Source organism: Epinephelus fuscoguttatus, linkage group LG17 (genome assembly GCF_011397635.1).
Source record: "Epinephelus fuscoguttatus linkage group LG17, E.fuscoguttatus.final_Chr_v1".
NCBI classification, from domain to species: domain Eukaryota; kingdom Metazoa; phylum Chordata; class Actinopteri; order Perciformes; family Serranidae; genus Epinephelus; species Epinephelus fuscoguttatus.
Window position 1 is genome coordinate 24427217 of NC_064768.1, and position 20501 is coordinate 24447717.

At 40.9% G+C, this 20501-nt stretch overlaps 1 protein-coding gene across 1 annotated transcript in view; it reads left to right on the plus strand.

Moving 5' to 3' along the window:
* necab1 (N-terminal EF-hand calcium binding protein 1) overlaps positions 1-20134 on the plus strand; it is a 52717-nt gene extending 32583 nt beyond the window's left edge. Inside the window, exons 7-13 of the mRNA XM_049603044.1 lie at positions 4471-4592; positions 7853-7929; positions 10458-10505; positions 13636-13748; positions 15700-15777; positions 17638-17729; positions 19582-20134. Coding sequence (XP_049459001.1) covers positions 4471-4592; positions 7853-7929; positions 10458-10505; positions 13636-13748; positions 15700-15777; positions 17638-17729; positions 19582-19610 — 559 coding nt within the window. The 3' untranslated portion in view covers positions 19611-20134. The remainder of the gene's footprint in view (positions 1-4470; positions 4593-7852; positions 7930-10457; positions 10506-13635; positions 13749-15699; positions 15778-17637; positions 17730-19581) is intronic.
* The last annotated feature ends 367 nt before the right edge of the window (positions 20135-20501 follow it).

A 20501-nucleotide genomic window follows, 5' to 3' on the forward strand; every position in this document is an offset into this window, starting at 1 on the left:
GCTAAGTTTGCTGTTGTGCACTGCCTGTAGACCAAAACAAAGTGTGTCATGAGCCACTCCTCCCTCTACCTCTGCTCTCCAACACCCCCGACATGTGCTTAACATTACTGTAACACTAATTAAAACAGACATTTGACTTTATTTGTCTTTCCAGGAGAAGAAGAGCTAGCTCTGAGTCAAATTGTAGCCCCCTTAGTTCTCGCAGTGCTCTCCACCTTGGAAATGTAAGGCCAATGTTAATCCGAGTTCTGTCCCTTTCTTTTTCCGACAACTTCTTCGCCAACAACCGTTGTTTCTTGAGAGGTAATGTCAGATCCTGGTTGTCTTCAGGTGGACGTTCTGCTCTCTGCCATTTCATTTCTAAAATACGCGCTTTCATTGCTCACTGGCTGTAGCCTTTTATAGGGAGGGAGGGCCAAGGGCTCCGAGAGGAGGAGGAGGGGTTGGGGGGGCGGGGGATATTCACATGAACGTAGCCTACATGAATGCGCAGCCAGACTGGCTTGTAAACAATGGGCTGGAGATCAACACAGAGAGAGGGTGTGCTATGGTCATGCTATAGGCTACTCCAGATGAAATTACACCTCTAGTTCTTCACATAGCAATTTTTTAATTCCTTCAATCTAGAAATGATGAATTTCGCTTATTGCTCCTTTAAGTTTAATTTAAAAGTTTTGTACTCTCTGGTGTAGTGGACATTGATAAGGTGGATACACCACTAGGTAGATGGGTAGGTCACTGAGGAGAAAGTGGGTATACTCTCCTATATATTGCAGTGGCTTTTTGGCTTTATATAGGCCTACTGTAAAATGCCAGAAAAAGAACTGAATATAGCTGTGTTGTGTCCCTTTTCTCACCATGACCATGTTTACACTTATTCTCAGAGGCAGAAAATGATGGGCTTAGATAACTGAGAGACATCTGAGACATCCACCAACTCTTCCTTCCTTTCTTCTCCTCTCCTCACCACCTCTAAATGTGTCTTTCTCTCCATATCCCCATCATGTCATTTCAAAGTGTGACTGTCTCTTGCTCCCAGAGCAGCTTCATCTCCTCAAGCATCCTCCTCCAAACTGCCACACTTGGAAAATTCCCCTGTGCATCTGAATGCAGTTACTCTGTTCTTCCAAACATATAGAAGATAAGGCTGTTTCTCTGGTGGCTTTAAATTGGTTTCTGTGGTCAGTTTTTTTATGTGTGAAGAGGATAAACAGGAGCTTGTATTCACTGGTGCACGGTGTGACTAAGAGCTGAGCTTCAGCTTTGTATTCACAAGTTGTGCTGTTCATTTCAAAAGTAGTATTACTTTCCTGTTAGTAATTTGTTGTTTTTTCTTTTCTTGCTCTTTCTCTTCTTGTTTCTTTTTATTATTCTGGCTACAGTTTGCCCTTCCGCTTTTCAGCTACTCTTCCTTCCTCCTAATCGACATAAGGTCGTGGGAGGAATATGACGATGCAAAGGCTGCTGATCTTTGCTCCATTACTGATCTCAGATGGGTTTTAGCAATTAAAGTTGCTGCATAGCAGAGAATACCAAGTGACTCACTGAGAGACCAAGAGGGACCTGTCACCGGGTCCACCTCCTCTGTACATCGAGCGCACATACACATTTAACTAGTGGATTAATTATACTGCATTCCTCCCAGATGTGGGAAGGAACATATAAAATCTCTTGTACAGAAAGTGGTGTCACACGAGGTGACCACAGTCCAATTAACAAAAGAAGATCATTCTAAATTCGCTAAGAGAGATTTTAGTATTTAAGAAAACACACTGTCACAGATCTTCCCATTTAGATTATAGTTCATTCACTCTACATGAGATTTACTGTAGAATTAAACTAAAATACAAAGATTGGTGGAAAAATAGGTGGAAAAAAAAGATCATAAAGCACCCTGCTCTTTCATTTGCACAAAACTCACACACATATATAAACACATTTGCATTCACCTGCATACACACACACCCCCTCGGACACCCTAAGGGCTTCTCAAAATTTGGGGCTGAACAACTTGACAGCACGAAGATAAATCTTAGGTGATGTCACCCTGCAGCTGCTTGTACCTTGTCACTGGCATTAGCATCACTGTCGGACCAGCACAACACACAATTATAATGTAAGACAACTTCAGGCTTGAGCTGAGACATCTATTCGTGAGACTGTGCTTCGCTCACCTGCTGCCATCTTTTCTTTTCTCCTTTATTTCATACAATAAACTGTTCAAATTACATTTCCTACTCATTTGGACTTTCTGCTCTATGTTATGTAGTTGTTCAAATTATAATGTCACATTTATTAATTTATTCTTAAATCAGCAGAGACTAAATCTAACGTCACGAATTTTGAGGGACCCATCTGTTGTGTAGTGTGTGCAGTGCACCCCAAAAACATGTGTCAGTGTTACTAAGACCTATTTTGCTTTTCCTTATTTTCTGTTATATACTTCTATATGTTACAGTGTCGGCTGTTCATGTTAAATGTGGCCAAAGTTTCAAATAATGACGTTATTGTACGCAAGCAACACCCTCAGGTTTATGATCGTACTGAACACTTTTTTTTTTCCTACTCTGGCTACAAGCTGACGTCACAGTGTGCCAAATTTCTTTATATGGTTGTCTGCTCCTGGTATGCTACTGCAAGCATTTACATTACATAGCCTACACTGCTACATATGGCTACATGCTATCATTACAACACGACACTACTTTACTTTCCTAAACCGAGCCTACATAACTTCATGTTTAGTACATAACATGACAAGACCCAACCATGATTGTTTTCCTAACATAACCAGTAGGGGCTAATTTGTTGGCGGCTAATTCGTTAGATATCATATGAACTGTTGTATGAGGATATGTTGTCCTGCTAGAACATGTTTGGTTATAAAGATTTTCATTTTCAAGCTTTTACTGGTGATTTTATACAATAGAAAGCAGCGCTATTCTTCTTCACAGTCATTCCACCGCTGCAATGCAAAGTTGACAAGATGTGACAGAAACTGGAACGTCTCAGACAGAGGGTGAATACAGGTGTTCCAGCCAGTGGCGGCGGCAGCCGATTTTTACTGGAGGTGCTGGGGGGGAGCTTGACTATTAAGGTGCTAAGGAGTTGTGGATATAGCCTACCAATATAAGCATGCAGAGTCCAAATCAACAAAAAATCTTGCACATTGTGGGATTAGAGGGACACGGACACTGTCCTTGGCCCTGAAAGAGCCCACACTAATGCAACACAACAACACTATCGACTATGCCAGAGTATAATAAAAAATAATCCCTGTACTGCGCCTATGGCAGGCTAATACGTTGTTTCTCACCACTAGATGTCTTTACAGAAAAATGATGCGTCTGTTAGTGTGATTGCTGGCAAAGGCATCGATGATTTTATCTGCATCCAGATCTTTGGTCCTCCTGCTATTTGGTTGAATTGGTTGATCCTCTATCACACGCAGCCGCTTAGGGACCAAGAACCGCTCCATTTTTTCATCAAAGCGCCCACCACACTGTTTCCGCAATCGCTTCAACCTGGTGGGGGTCAGGTGCTAGCTTGGGCAGGACCTACTGTAAATAATGTATTATCAGGCACCCGATAATACATTATTTACAGTACGTTCGCTAATTGATGCATTTAGCCTATTAATAATACGACCACCAGATAATGTCACACAGTTGAACAAAAACAATTTTATTTTGTTTGTTTGTTTTGTTTTAAAATTGTTTGCGCATTTCTTGGGGGTGCTACAGGGGTGCTATGGGCTTCTTTGGGGGAGCTGAATCACCTCCAAGCTCCCCCCCAGCGCCGCCTATGGTTCCAGCACAGACAGTGTGAGGGAAATAAAGTGTTTTTGGAACTTTAAAACTTGTAAACATGTTGGAGTACAAACCCAAAATACAAGTGTGAACCTGAAAATGAGCAGAATAGGTATCAGAATACCAACAAAGGTACCAACAAAAGAGAGGACTCAGTAGCAGGACTCAAAAACACAAGGACTTTAATGAAGGTCGCTGAACAGAAAAACAGCCCAAAAATAATGACATTTCCAAATGCTTGGGGCTTACGCAGAATGCAAAAATGCAAGATACCTCATCAAAAACTAGAAAACACTAGGAACAAACAGCTAGAACATGTGCTCCAAACTACAGAGACGAACTGGCACAGACAAAGGGCAGCAGGTGGACTAAATACACAAGGGAGGAGGGGTAATGAGGGACAGGTGAAACCAATCAGGGCGGGGCAGGTAATCACACAGGAGGGAAACACATAGGGGCAGGAAGTGAAGTGCCTGAAACGAGAGACAAGGGTAAATGTCAAAATAAAACAGGAAATACTAACAAACCTGAAAACAAGGAAACATGACCTTGAAGAGGACCTCAGGGTATAACAACAGGTTGCCTTTAATTGTACTATAATTGTGACAATTCTAAAAGAATATTTTAATTTCTGATATTGATCTGCCCGTTTTGGCTCCAGACAGGGCCCACTGAAGCCAGAGGTTTTGTCCATCCAGTGGTCGGGTCGTCGCTCCAATCGGAGGCTCCAGAGGAACAGTAGCCTCTCTCCCAACAACCCTCTCCTCAGTCTCGTCAGTTCAGGTGAGTTTATGTTCTGCTGATTGGCCCTTCGCCAAGCCTTTGTTGTTGGCCACTGATGGTCCGTCAAGCTGTCTGAGCTAGCACAGAGCACACACTATCACTAACTGCACTCCCAGAGGAAATATCATCAAATTTTTGGAAGAAACAAAAAAGTATTTTCAGAGAGAAGCAGACAAGTCGACAATAGGCGTTAGAAGGATATGTCCAGGATGTTAGACTCACTCAGCGGAGAAACAGGTTAAAAAGACAAAGACAGAAACCACAGCCACATGTACAGATCACAGATTAAAAGTGAACCACCACATCACCTGGCAATTGAGACAGCCTGAAGGAAATCTGAAAGGACTGCATCAGAGTCTACGGAGCACAGCTGTGTAGTCATTGGACTATGGTTGGCACTCGCTGATGCTACACACTGATTGGCCATTCTGCATTCAACGGGCAGCACTCAACAAATTGCCAATTCTGAGTTTGTAAGTCAGTGGCAACATGTTTTGTAGTGTTGTTTTATGTTTCATCATGTTTCATAGCATCCTGTTGTGTTTCATACAGCAGCACTCCACTCTTGAGTTATGTCGTCTCACAGCTGCTGGCAGCAAAAAAGCTACTCGACCAGAGTCAGCGTGTCTCCACAGGGTAGAGAGCCGAGCACAGGAGGAGGGGAGGGAGGTCATGTAGGTGTGTGAGAGGAAAGCTGGAGTGAGAGACCGAGAGATTGAAGTGGGGCGTTGTGTTCTCATGTGCTGCTGTGTGTCGATCCAAAGCCATTGAATGCTCTGGTACCCTGCTGGGGGTTTGAGGTGGGGAGATGTAAGACCTTAATCTCAAACACCACATGCTGTGAGTGTGAATTCACTTCCATTGTAAGTGAGAGAATCACTGAACATAAACTCATTTCATGATATATATACCAGCAGATACAGTATACAGTTAGATAATCAGCCCAGTGTGCCCTGGTTTGTGATGCACAAATGCACCAGCCTGCAGTTTGTTTGTTGATGCTTGTTTGACTTGTGTGGCCTTGTTTGCAAGCACACAATCTCTCTCATGCAGGGCTGCACTGCCTAAACAGATAGTAGAAATAATATTTTTTCAATATAAGGCAGTGCAAAAAGTATTAAAGGAATTTTTTAAACTTTTTATGTGGATAGTGAGTCAGTTTTTGATGGTAAATGTAGTCGACTGAAGCAATAAATTCCTCAGTGCATTCTGACAGAAAAAGCCCAGTTCTCCTGCTCGCGGAGCCGTGGAGGCAGCACCTACATGTACCAGGATGCATTGTGCGCAAGCTACTCATACTGGGCCAGAACATATGGTAGCTTTCTTATGCAGGTATTAAAATAAAAACACAGGCTCTGAACCAGGGTGAACCAAGACAGCAGCAACACAGTGCATTACAGCTTCCCTCCTTCTGTTTTTACCTTTCACAATAAAAGCCTTAGTTAGCATTTCATTTAGAGGTAACTCAACAAAGTAGCTTATAGTAGTGTTAGGTGACAAAAATACTCACTCGGTGGTCATGTGCCCTCTTAGTCCTGCTGGTCTTGGTTGACTTTTCGATATTTTCAGGAGAAGGTCTCTTGAAGAAGGTGTCCAGTAACTTTCCAATGACCACAGCTGTGCTCAGTCTTTTCACAATTTTGACAGTCACCAATTCTGGTTTGATCGAACATGCTCTCAGCGGACAGCGAAGCAGCAGCTCTCAGTCATTCTTTGGAGGTGGAATGGTAAATGGACCTGCACTTGTATACCACCTTTCTAGTCATCCAACCATTCAAAGCACTTTATACACTATGAGTCACATTCACACACACATTCATACACTGGCTACGAGGCTACCATACAAGGTGCCACTCAGTTTTGAGCACACTCACACACCAATGGAACAGCCATCGGGGGCAATTTGGGGTTCAGTATCTTGCTCAAGGATACTTCAACATGCAGATTGGAGGAGCCGGAGATCGAACCCCTGATCTTCTGATTAGTGAACGACCTGCTCCACATCCTGAACCCAGCCTCCAAAAATAGCAAGCAAAATTAAATGATCACAAGATCACCGTCATTTACTTACAATAGTACAACCATAGTCTCCAACACACATCTGTCCAAGTGACGAGTAAAATTTCATGTAACGCATACATGAGCTTTTATTTTTTTGGCTCCTGTGATCACAGCTGCTCTCTTGGGGTTGTCATTGGCTACAGGATCTAACAAAAACTGCCCACACTAAATTTGTTTAAGCAGAATGATTCATTTTCTGGTGGCGGTGAAGGGCAATTTGAGAAAAGGCACCACCAGTCGCTGTTGGCTCTCAGCAGCTCAGATTTTGGAAGGTCACTTAAGACCACATCCTCCCTGCTGCAGCCATAGCCTCGGCCACTCTCCGCAGCATTTCTTTAGCTGCATGGTGACTCAACTAAATACAGATGAATATCAGAGTCAAAAACAAAACACTTTAAAATGTGTACTCATCCATAACATCCTCTGAACTATTGTGAATACTATTTGCACTGTCAGAAATGATGTAGTTTGCATATCAATTCTGTTTTTAAGCCTAGAACACGTCCCCTGACTAACATTTGTAGTGCTTCCCTGCTTCCAACTACATCACATCTTACATCACTGGATGCAGAAAGAACAACAGATTTTACAGTTGTGAAATCAGCTTTCTTGGCCAATATAGTGCACTCTGAGGAAGTTACTGCTTCAGTCAACTACATAAACCGTTAACACTGACTGGAAATCCACACACAAAAAAAGTGAATTTTCCCTTTAAACCTGAATGAATACAGACCACCAAAAGTTCTTTGCACTCTTTCATGTGACTTAATTTCTTTGGTGCTGTTAATTGTAATCAAACAATGCAAATAATTAAGAATCAGTTCTTGATGTTTTATCCACACCACAGCAGTTTTGTCTTTTCTTATATTTTCCAGCATGATGGTTGTGTGTATTCAACTTTTGTTTGCACACAGTCAGTTTTTCTTCAGACCTCCATTGTGACACCAGCCGCAGAGTCTCTATAAACATCGATTACAGGCCTCAAAGCTTTTCTATTGATTGTCATGTTTGTGCGTTGCATTATATGAAAGGAAACCTTGAAGTGCATTCTGGGACACCGCCACTATTTTAGAGGTATTTAGTTCAAACAATCAATGCAGGAAAATGTGTTTAAAACACAGTTGATGTATGCAGCACATTTCATCCCATCACCTTTCTTGTTTACTTTTGTCTGAAACCTGTCCTGTTTGTGTCTGTAGGTGTTTATGATGAAGACAGCCAGTGGATGATCCAGGTCAACAGACTGCAGAGTCTCATCGACCGTCTAGAAAAAAAGGTGACCCCCTCTCTTTCAACTTTTGCATACTTTCCTCTCCTCTCCTGCCTCCCTCTTCTTCTTTGCCTCTGTTATTTTTATCCTGGTCTGTCTCCTCTCGCCATCCTGGCCATCTGGTCTTTACGTTGCTCTCTCGGAATAACCACAAATTATTGCAAGTGTACTCACAACAATATCAACAAATTAACTCAACCCAACAACACCCTCCCACACACAAACACATACACATATGTACAGTTTAACTACGGAAATATCGGCTGCACACAAACTCTCACACCTGTTATCTGTGTGTGTTGAATGTAGCATGAAATCTGAGATCTGTTGGATGTGTTTGATTTTTAGTTCTAGTTTTTGGAGGGATTTTGCACACTGAAGTTGTAAAGCGGTTAAGTTATAAATCTGAGGGGTCCTGAGATGATTAATAAGAGGAAAGTATAAAAACATATTTCTACAACACAAAGAAAGTTATGTTTACCTTTTTGTCCTGTCTTCAGATCTTTCATTTGAATTACAGGCTGATTGTACATCTTTGTTACTTGAGTAAAACAAGCAAAAAATTCAGTCTTTAGTTATGCAGGTTTTAACAAGTAGCAAATGATGACTGTTGCCTGTAGAAAATCAAAGGCTCACAAGTCAAACAGTTTGGGAACTGCTTTGCTAGATGAATGTAGATGTAAGAAAAAAATATAAGGGCCCCATTTAAATCTATAGAACGTGGCACAAGTGCATTTAAGTTCTGTCCAACTCCACTTCTGCTAGACAAGCGGAGCCTAACCTGGATACACAGTAAGGCACAAAGGGCAAAGCAATTGTATTTAGTCCCTTAATTTATCATAGGTGCATAAATATCCTGGGATGTTTAAACAGTAAAACTAAAAACCATAATTATAAACTTGACAGAGGTAACAGAACTAAACTTTCAGCCTCTGAAATAACCGATGAAGTTTCACTGCCCCTCGTGTGTAAATATACACAGTATCCCTTGTAAAGGGGAGTCAGACCACAGCTCTGCTCTGCTCTCTGCTACGTTCACATTTTAAAGAATGTAATTAATATTTTCCTCATTACTATCTTCTTTCCGCTACCTGCAACCCATCTGCATCCCTATTTGTGTAATAATCAGAGTGTACATATGTTGAGAAGCTGTCTATATAGATGAATCTTACTATCAGAAAAAAGTGCCATTTAAAAAGCAGGAAAATACGCCATTCTGACTTTAGACCAGTTTTTGATGGTCAATGGCACAATCGCTTTTTGCTTGGAAACGTTGTCACTAAATAAACTGGGAGCATTTTATAGACGAGTTGCAAGCTTTTTTTCATTTTTTTTGATTTCTGTTTAGCAGTTAGGCTCTGCACTGAAGTTTTGGATGTGCATGAGGACGTATTAATTACCTACAGTCGCTTTTTGCTGCCTCAAAATAGTAAAACGCTAACAGTGCTCCTGACGGCACCTCATTTTAAGACCTACATGCTAACAGGTGCACAGATGAGCAGAAATACATTAACTTCTAACACAACAGTGCTGGACGTAAAAATGACTCTGCCAAAAAACTTTGCCAGTCTGATGTGAGCAATTTCAGTTGCACTGCACTGTGTACCACTTTGCACCACTTTGTGAGATAGGACACTTAGTCTTAAAAGCAACAACAAGGAACTTTCATTTTGTCTTAATTTCGACAGCCCCTGCAGACAAAATTATTGGTGTTTCCATGGGCACCACTGCCTCATGTCATAAAGATCTTGATCTAGCACGTGCATTTGTTTTAGAAGCAAGTGAAAGGAAGATGCAACTTATATATTTAATGCCGTTTACTCTTTTAAACACAGCTGTTTGCAGGATGTATAGTGATGAGGTAGCACATCTTTTTGTGGCTGTGTAAAATTTGTAACATTAATGTGACAATGGTGAAACAAAGTTCAGTTAAACAAACGTAAATAAGGATATTGACATACAGTAAAACCATGTCTTGCCATGTAGTTCATAAATTAAATAACCATTTACATACCTGTCAAGACGGAGGAGGCCTGTGCTCCATCACTGTCTCAGTTAGCTTTTCTTTTTTTTTCTGTGTCAGTTATTTTCCCTTTCTCTTGCTGATCCTGCCCCAGTGTCAGCCATGACCACAATAATATTTTCTAAAGAAAAATCTCCTCCTGCTTCCTTTTAGCTGGCTAATGCACTAATCACTGCAAAGCTTTGTCAACAATGGCTCTTCCGGTCTGTGTGCCGTAAATCATTAAGTCTAATTTTGCAGGCAGTTGGATCTGGGTATGGGCATAAAGGATAACTATATAGAAATATCTTCTTGCCAATGGTGTCATTTGTTCATGTAGGTCATACAGAGGTATCAGAGTTAAGTTGAGAGTTAAGTTAAGTTGAAATTGTTTTTTACGTTTAAATATGGATCACATTTCTGCTGCATACAAGCAGCCAGTTATTGCAGGTATAAAACATTTAGATGGAGATTGTGGAAAACAAGGTGAAGATTGTGTCACTATCAGAGCATCTGTGTATTTCTCCTGCAGGAGATTCGTCTGGAGCCCGTTGAAGAGGAGGTCCTGGAGAGCAAATCGGTTCGTTTTCTGACTTTAATTTACTTTCCCACTGTTTTTTTTTTTTGTTGTGGTGACCACCCTGTGTCACTGTGTTCTCACATGGTGGAGTTTCACTGAAGGAGAGGATACACTGATGATAACCACTCAGCAGTTGTCATAGAAACAGCAGGGTAGAAACTTGACAGAAGTGTATTCCCTCTTCGATTGAACCGTCTGTCTTTATCTTTAATCTTCCTTTTAAAGGCTCAGTATTATACAAGGAGGGTGAGGTAGAGACAGTGTGTATGTCTGAGTACAATCTATATTTATTTATATATATATTATATTTATATATTATATTTACTACTAAATCCTTTGATAACAGAACATATTTGTTTCAGCTTTTCATGTGTGTAAACCTTATCATAGATTAAATGTCTTTCGTACAGCGTGTGTGTTTAACTAGCATGCAGGTGTTTATGTGCATGTTAACATTCCCTGTTTAACCTCAGCGTGCACATGCCAAGGCAAAGGGAGGCTGTTATTTCTGCCTGAGCTTCATATCACTCATTTCACGGCTGAAAGACTTTAAAGCTGACGACACAGTAGACCAACACAGACATCTCTCTTTAGTGTTTTCCATCATAGACACATGAAGAGGAGAAAGAACCCTCATAGAAGAGGGGAGTTCTTTTTTTAAAGGTTGTTTGCAGAGTTTAATTCCAAAATATGGAATAAAAAGTCAATTATTCTTTTAGAAAATGTTAAAAATTGAAAGCTGGTTTAGGTTACTGTTGTCTTGCTATTTCATGTGCTTAAATTTTCACTTAAAGTGAATTTATTTTTAGACATTTCACATAATAAATTTATGATGTAGACACCGAAAATATGACTACTGTGCCTCATGCTGCTCTGGGCTATTTAAACAAATCATGGTGCCAAAATGGAGTCCAACACACTTCATTTGAATTAAAGCACAAACACAGTCTGCAGGTTCAGCTTGTTTGAGCCAAACAGATTTGTGTCTCGCAAACACAAACACACACTCTAACAGGAATAGTGTGCCGGAGACAGATTTTCATTCTAAAGCGATAACTATAGTGAGGAGGTAAATCTCCTGTCACGTAGAACATCTGCACTCAGATTCAATCCAACAAATGGTTTTATGAACAGATTTTATTCTTAATTAGATGCCCCCCCAATAGACCTTTTTCATGTCAGACATTTTAGCCCCATTTCCACCGAGCAGTTAGGTATGCTTTTTTTTTCAGTTTCCCCTGTGAAAAGTTGTGGATTCTCCCCATTTTTGGTCCCCCCTCTGTTGGGGTACCTAGCTCACAGATCTGGTACTAAAAGGTGGAGCTGTGAACACTGCAGTCTGTTGATTGGTCAGTAGTGGACATCACTCTGCTCAGAGCTGACTTTTGGCTGGTTTTGAAGTTGAACCACTGTTCATACCATGGAGAGTTTTATTAGTAAACTGTAACTATAAAATGAAAGGGTGTTTTGCTGCCTCTTACAGCAGCTGGAGTCTGAGAAAAAAATTATTTAATTCACTGGGCCAACTGCCAGCGACTTTTAAGGTGGAACCTTAACTTATAATGATTCTTAATGGATGAGCTGACGACATGACTCAATCAAAACCTTAAATATTCCATATGACAACTTTGACCATCACTGTAGTTTTCGTATGACTTATGACACTTTTAGTAATGACTGGATCTTCAAGCGTTTATATATGTCAATTTTGGCCCGGTTATGTGAACTGCATAAATCTAATCCTCACCTGCAGAAGAAAAAGCATTGTGGAGCGTCGTTCCTGTGGACTACAGCAACACTAAATCCCTGAGCTTGCCTGAGACGGACTAAATGCACAAACCCGCTATCTTTAAATATCCAATTGAGAGAGACTCTCACTGCAGCCTGTTTTATTTTGTTCTGAAAATGGTGTTCTGTGGACGATAAACGAGGTGCAGACTTCCATCTGTGACACTGATAATGAGGATGTACAGTGAGTGCTGGACGGAGCAGTGAGTGACAATAGCCTCGCCCACATTTAAGAGTACTGTTTGCAGTGGAAACACTAGGGTCTAGGTACCATGTCTGAAGGGTTACTTTTGGTTCCAAAGGTCCGAAAGTGTTTGGTGGAAACAGGGCTTTTGACTTGCCATAGTAAGAAAAGCACAGGTGTATTTATTTACATTCATGAAGGGGAGGTCCTGGCATTGTGCATGCTGGCTCGCTGGAATAGCACACTGGGAACTGAGCCATCGTCTCTGACTTCAGTTCAAAAAACAGCCAACCCCTGTCAAACCACATTTTATGTTTAAATAATGATGTGAGCAGTATCATAGCACAGCAGCACAAATGAAACCATGCATGTGAATATTTCATGTAACTGTCGTGTCTCATCACCAGCTCGATGCAGACGTCTCAGCCTGTGTGTGTGAGTTAATCAATATGTAATTGGTGTGTGTCACTGGGAATAAATGTGCTGCTGAGAGAAAACCAACAACACAAGACTGATGTGAGATGGTGTGACTGTGTTGGTGCGTGTGTCTTTACACGCATGAGTGCATGTGCCCCCAAGTGTGTGTGTGTGTGTGTGTGTGTGTGCTTCTCCCAAATTAACCACTGAGAGAATGTCCTGAGGTGTTTTATCAGTCACACAAAGACACATCATTAACACACAGCGTACTTTAGGCCTATGGGCAGACCATTCACTTCCTGTTCTCATCACCCTCTCTGCCTCTGTCATCAGTTCCTCATCAGCCACAGGAAATGATTGGCAGGCTTTCTATTGTTATGATTATGACAGGTCTTCCTGTTTCATGTTCCCTGCTGTTCGCACCTTCGTACAACAAGATTCAGATGCTTTTTATTTTTTTTTATTTTTTAAAGTGTAAGAAAAGAGGGTAAATGCCCCAGTGTTCACCTCACAGTTCTGCATCAGTCACCGGTTTTCTGGAAACACACTGAGCTGATGTGAAACCCTGCCAAAAAAAAAGATTTCTGAACATCTTCCAGCTCCGTCAGACTCTCCACCAGAAGCAAATCATCCTGACCTTCTGACTTTGTGTGCCTTCACATATTTGTGTGTGTGTGTGTGTGTGTGTGTGTGTGTGTGTGTGTGTGTGTGTGTGTGTGTGTGTGTGTTTTGTCTCCGCAGCACATCCTGATAGTCCAGAGGCAGCTCTCGGTGCTGGAGGAGGAGCTGGATGAGTTTCGTCTGGCTCTCAGACAGTACATGGAGTGTGCCTGCGCCCAGACTGGATGTCTACAGTCAGTTTTTATTCTCTTTGTTGTTCGGTTTGCATCAGGGATTCACACAATGTTCTTTCTATTTTAACATTTTTGCAAATGGTTTTATAAAGAAGGGAGGTGAATAAAAGAGACATCTGGGGGAAAAAAAGCAAAATTATATCGTTCAAACAAGCAGGCCTCGAATGACTTTATGTCCTTAACGTTAAGTCACATAATTAGATAACAGAGGTTAGGTTTAGGCAAGTTAAGTTACTATGGTTTGTTTTAGGAAAAGAAACGCAGTGAGTTCACACAGTTCCGAACACTGGTCTCTTGGGAAAAGTCCTGTGTTTTGTGACCCCTCCACCAACCTCCGCCTCCTAACTTTAAGACTGCTTCCTTCTTTACTCCCGTCAGCACACTGGTCATGTGATCACAGCCTCCTAAATTACATGGGTTATACACCAATTACTGGCTCATAATTACATGGAATATGTATGACTTTTGGTGTGCTTGTGCTCGTGCCTGAGAGCTGAAACGTTAGCTAGCTCAGTGGTGCTAGGTGAGCTAGCAGTAGATGCAGGCTTCCCTCTGTGCTGAGATATGGTTGACGGTTGTAGTTTGGTAGAAAGGAAATAGCTCTGCATTAAACTGGTCACGACAGGGTCTTTGGATTATCTTGAGTAACCAGCTCATGATTTCTGGAAAGAGGCATTGCTGTTGATATTTTCAAATTCAAGAGCAATGCATTCAAAAGCTTGAGCACCATATGCTGAGTGCCATCTAATTCGGTTATGTTCAAGAGAAGGCAGACATCTCTATGGACGATATCTCCAACACTCTGTAACTCACAACTAACCAACTTTCTACCAAGATAATCTTTAGCAACATTTTAATACAAAAAGAATACATTATTGTGACACATTAAGAGGGTCAATGCAAATTCATTGAGGATCTTTGTTATGGTTGACACACAAATTAAATATAAAGAGCGATGAAGTCTGCGTATGGTGGGTGGGAGTTGTGGTGGATGGGTCAAATAAACTTGGACTTTCAACCAGGAGCCTGCTGTTTGTGTCCCATGTGAAACCAAAAGAAACAAAGTTAGTGACTTTGTGGGCTTAACGTGACAACTATATATAGGTACTTTATGTACCTACACAAAGGACAGAAGTTTACGTCACTTACGTCCCATATTTAGTTATTTTAACTGAAACTATTATTTTTTCTATAACTTTACCAACCACAATGTTAACTCATCATTAACAACGCGTGTGAAACTGCAACGGTTCATAACAGACTTTGCTTTGGTATGTTTTCACATATTTCAGTGAGACTGTGTCGAGCATAATGTGTAGAATAATGACTCAAATCTGCCTGGAGTTACATCACCACCATCTCTGTAGCTCAGAGTTGTGAGCATCTTTGTAATTCATCAAGACATCAAGAACCTACAGTGCAGGGTCTTTAACTTGTTCATTTCTTTCATATTCTCAATGAGAAATCTTCATGAGCTTTTGAGCAACATTTAATTCATCATGAAACTTTGAAATAGAAATGGCTGTAAAGGCATGCTCTGGCTTCAGTGTAGCATCAGACAACAACACATTTGGTTGGTAGATGAAAGATCCTCTTTTCCCTTTTTCACTGTTTCAAAAATTAGAAAAAACTCTCACATAAACTGTCACTTTGGTTTCAGACAAACTCCAGCAGCCCAAAGGACAGCGTGACATTTACATGCTTTGTCACAACCATTCTCTAAATATTTAGTCAGGTTTGTTCATTTTAAATTGAGACTAAAACCTCTGAAAAAAAAACCCACTATACAATTATGATTTGAGGATGAAAATATTATTTGATAGCTCACATTGCCTGCTCTGATCAGAGCGTGGAAAACAATCCAGACAGAGAGGCTGTGCTGGGGGACATGATGTGGCACACTAATTAGTGATTGCATGACTTGTGCTCTCTCCTGTTTTGCATTTGGCAGCATCGCAGTTCAGCGGCTGGCAAATGAATCACGCTTCATTCTCTATGAATTCTGGGAGCACAACAACGTGTGGAAGAAGTAAGTGTTCGCCCGCGCCATATGCATCATGACTAATGCACCGTGACCTGTTCAAATAAAACCCAAATTATGTTCTTTGCTCAGTTTGAACTCGCTGAGAGAAGGTCTGTGTTTAATGATGATGTACAATGTAAAGCTTTAATGAAACTAATGAGCATGTGGGTGTTTTCTGTTTGCAAAGCAGCTGCAAAATGTCTCGAGGTTTGAAAGTAGGCCAAAGTATTATAAAATAAACTTATGCCTACCATACACTAGAAGATTTTAAAAGACTTTAAAAGATAATAATAATAATAAACTCAATTTATATAGCTCCTTTCATACAAGAAATGCAGTGCAAAGACCTGTATAGTAAGTGTCACATAAAAAAATAGACATAATGGACATAAAAGAGACAGCAGCAGATGATCACAGTGTTCTTGGAGGCAAAGAGTTAACATAACATAACAATTCTAAATGTAACAGGAAGTCATTGCAGAGCAGCTCAGACCGACCTGATGTGCTCTCTCCTTTTGGTTCTGGTTAATAGCCAAGCTGCAGAGTTTTGAATGAGCTGAGGTCTCTCAGTGGTGTTTTTCAGGTGGCCAGGAAAAAATGCACTACAGTAGTCGAGTCGGCTTGAAATAAAGGCATGAATCAATTTTCTTGCATCTTTTTCATTTAGAAATGGTCGTATCTTAGCAAAGTTTCTGAGGTGGGAAAATTATGTTTTTGTCCTCTTGTTAATGTGGGACTTGAAGCTTAGATCTGAATCAAGAATCACGCCAAGACTAGTCACCTCAGATTTAATCCCGGGAGTTAAATTCCCCAGATTATTAAGCAGCATTTCTCTTTTTGTTTCCGTTTTTGATTAAAGACTAAAATCTGCCACCCTCTCACATCTAAAGTCAACGGGAGTTTTTAGTCACACACTAAAAGATTTTGCAAAGACTCGGGATCTTGCTGGGTCACTATTTGCAAGACTACAACTACATTCCTTTTCGTATTATTGCCCATTCTGCTTCTGGTAGAAAATATTACACCAAACTCCCTTATGAAATATGACATATTAACATTTCCTTACATGTCTACAAAAACACACAACTCTAGAAAGAGAAGATAAAAGGCGTTAAAAAATGTGTTGACAGTACTCTTGTTAATTCTGCTTCAATATAACTGTGTACAAACTTTACATTTTTGCCACCAACCTCTATTGGTTAGCTGCTCTATTTCAGTGGGAGATGTTTGTGTGAATGAGAGGTGAAATGTATCAAAAATTAAGATTTCTCACTAAAATAAGTGCTGGATGGTGAATAAGATACACACACAAATAAACACCGACTCTTGCTGGCAACTCAACCAGTTTCTCCTCCTCTTCCACAGACTCAAATTTACGTTCTTACGTTCATGTTCTCCCCGGGTTTCCCCTCCATGTTTACTGTCTACCCTGTTTGCTGCTTCCTGTTTGCTGCTGCTGGAGTGAGCACTCCTATTGCTTGGCGACAATGTTCACGTCATTGAACTTCATGATTTGCATGAGCCAAGACTGAAAACTTGCAATGATATTTAAAATGTTTGATTTTGTCAGAAAGGCAAGACGAGAAAAAACAGCTTGGACTGAGTTTATGACCACTTTACACCAAACGCACCACCTGAGATAAAACGTATGATTTTAATATAACATTTTCAATTTGTCAGCGACTATGAAACTGATTGAAAAGTCAATTAAAGTCAAATTACATTTTTTCTGTTCGGGGGTTTTAATTAGTAAATTGTTAATACCAAACAGCGTAGCAGAGTGGTGTCATGATAAAGAAGATTTGCAAACAACTAAAGAAACATATTCATGCACCTGTAAGTGACTCTTCTGTTTCCTCTGCACAGTCACCTGCAGACCAACTACAGTAAGACCTTCCAGAGGGGGAACGTCGACTTCCTGGAAACTCCTGAGAGCCTAACCACCATGCTGGTTCCTGGTAAGAATAATCATTCGAGCTCCTGTCTGATCCTGACCTCACATCACACTCAGACCAATCACATGTAGTAAGATCAAGGAAACTTTCACCTGACTTATCTTACACCTCCAAAGGGTAAACTCTTCGGCCTCAGCTGCCCTTTGATACCTTTATCATCAATCACAAAGACAAATGACCCTCAAACCCTCAGAACTTGATTTTAAATTCTAGTCACCGTGTGGAAGTTTTCAAAGACACCAAAATGTCGTGCTGGGCCATCTTTGATTTTATGAATCATTTTATGATTTAATCTTATATATCATATGAATTTAAAAATAAAACAGAAAAGAAAATCTGAACACAGGGTCCAACTTACTTCACTGACGAAACTTTCAAACATCCAAACGTTTTTTTCTTTGTTTCATGTACATGTATGTTATGTTTTGTTTGTCACTGTATGTATGTAGCAAGCTGGAACTTGCATTACGTTTTTTCTTCTTTAGTTTTTATATTTTATTGTTTATTCATTCATTTATTCGTAACTGCTTATAAGTGCATGACATCCTTACAGGCAGTAGGTAGAGCAGGTCGTCCACTAATTGAAGGATCAGAGTTTCGATCCCCAGCTCCTCCAGTCTGCATGTCAGAGTATCCTTGAGCAAGATGCTGAACCCCAAATTGTCCCGATGGCTATTCCATCGGTGTGTGAGTGGGTGTGAATGGTCACTGAGTAGCAGGTGGCACCTTGTATGATAGCTCCAGCCACCAGCGTGTGACTGTGTGTGTGTGAATGAGTGACTTTAACTGGTTGGAAGGCTAGAAGAGTGCTATACAGGTGCAGTGCAGTCCATTTATCCTGTTGGGGGTCATAGGGAACTGGAGCCTATCCTAGCTGACATTGGGTGAGAGGCGGGGTACACCCTGGACAGGTCACCAAACTATCACAGGGCTGACACATAAAGACAGACAACCATTCACACTCACATTCACACCTACAGCAGATTAAAAGTCACCAATTAACCTGCATGTCTTTGGAGGAAACCCACTGACACAAGGAAAACATGCAAACACCACACAGAGGGGCCCGGGCCAGCAGTTTTTTGTTTGTTTTGTTTTGTTCTTCAGTCGAACTGGATAAATATAGTATCTACCTTCACAGTTAATCAGACCATCTTGCAATGGGATCACTTCAGTCACGATAAAGTGATCTGTGACTTAAAACAAATGTCAGCCAGAGACTAAAGTAAGGTGTCCAATGGCTCCTTCCCTATCTCCTACCCCCCCGCTTCTGGTGCCCTTGCTCAGACCACACCTGTCTTCGAAAGTGGCCTTCGTTAAAAATCTGTCCACACACACACACAGACAGACATAAACACCTAGCACAACACTCAAAACTGCTTCTGTGGTAGTTCCCGCTATGATTGGTGTCACCTGGACCACATATTGCCAAGATGACACACACACATACACAGACTCACAAGGTGAAAACAATACCAGCAGTCACGACGTTGTCACAGCTGATAACTATGTAAAGGGACATTTAACAGTCAGATAATCATCTCAGTCTTGCAGTTTATCCAAATAAGATCAAACATGTTCGACTTTCACTTTTTTCCTTCATAACAATTCTGCTTTTGTCCACTTTTTGTCCAGCACTCATGTCCAAGTCAGCTGTGTTTGTGTTATTTTTGAATTTTAAATCGATCTCCGTTCTACCCCACAAGCATCATTACCTGCATCACATAAGCAGCCACAAGCAGCACACACACACACACACACACACACACACACACACACAGCGTGCAGTGGAGAGCATGCTCAGTGTCTCCTTGATTGGGGTCATTTCTGAAGGTCTTCTTCGTCTCCTCCACAGCTTCGTGGTGGGTCCTCAACAACAACTGAAAGTGAAAGATCCTCACCGATGGGTGCGAAGGGCCACCTGTCAACACATCAGGACGTCCACAGCAGCACACACACACACGCACACAGAGACACACACTCACTCGACACAACTCGTGAAGTCATGGTGATTAGTATTTATGACCTCCATGTTCCTCCATAGTTATAGGTGATAGTCGGAAATAGTCCACACGTGTGTGTTTGTTTACACTCCTAGACAACACTCTGACATCCTAAAAGCAATGACCTCATCAAACGGAGACCTGTCTGATGACCTGACATCGTCACTGTGTTTGACGTGACATCATCTGCAGCCCAGGGTAGATCATTAGAGCTGAAACGAGCTGTGTGTGTGTGTGTGTGTGTTTGTCTTTGTATGTGAGTGTGCGTGTGTGTGTGTGTGTGTGTGTGAGGGAAAAGAGAGAGGAAAGGACAGATATAATTGTATCAATTGTAGCAGCTCTGGGGAGCTCATTAAAACATTATTCTGTTGTTTATGTATTCAGTGTGTCAAATAAGATAAACATCTGTTGGTCATAAATAAAGACGATATATTGTTGTGTATGCCTTGTGTTTGTCTTTCTCACTTCTATGTGGAAATTATTTGACATTTTTATTTAACCCTGGTAATTGGTTTGCTTGTCTACTTGTCTGCTAATGAGATATCTAAAAAATACAGATTAAGGAGCAATTATTTAGAGTTTCATGTTGATCCAAATGTGGACTTTGTGTATACTTAAATCATAATCAGACTAGAGTGTTTGCAGAATCAGGATGTTTTAAGTCAATATTAGAATGGCAAGAATAATGTGTTTTAATCTAACAAGCTGACGACATGTTAGTGTTGGTCTGCTCCTCTCTGTGTGTCTTCACCTCCTGATATCTTTGCCGTAA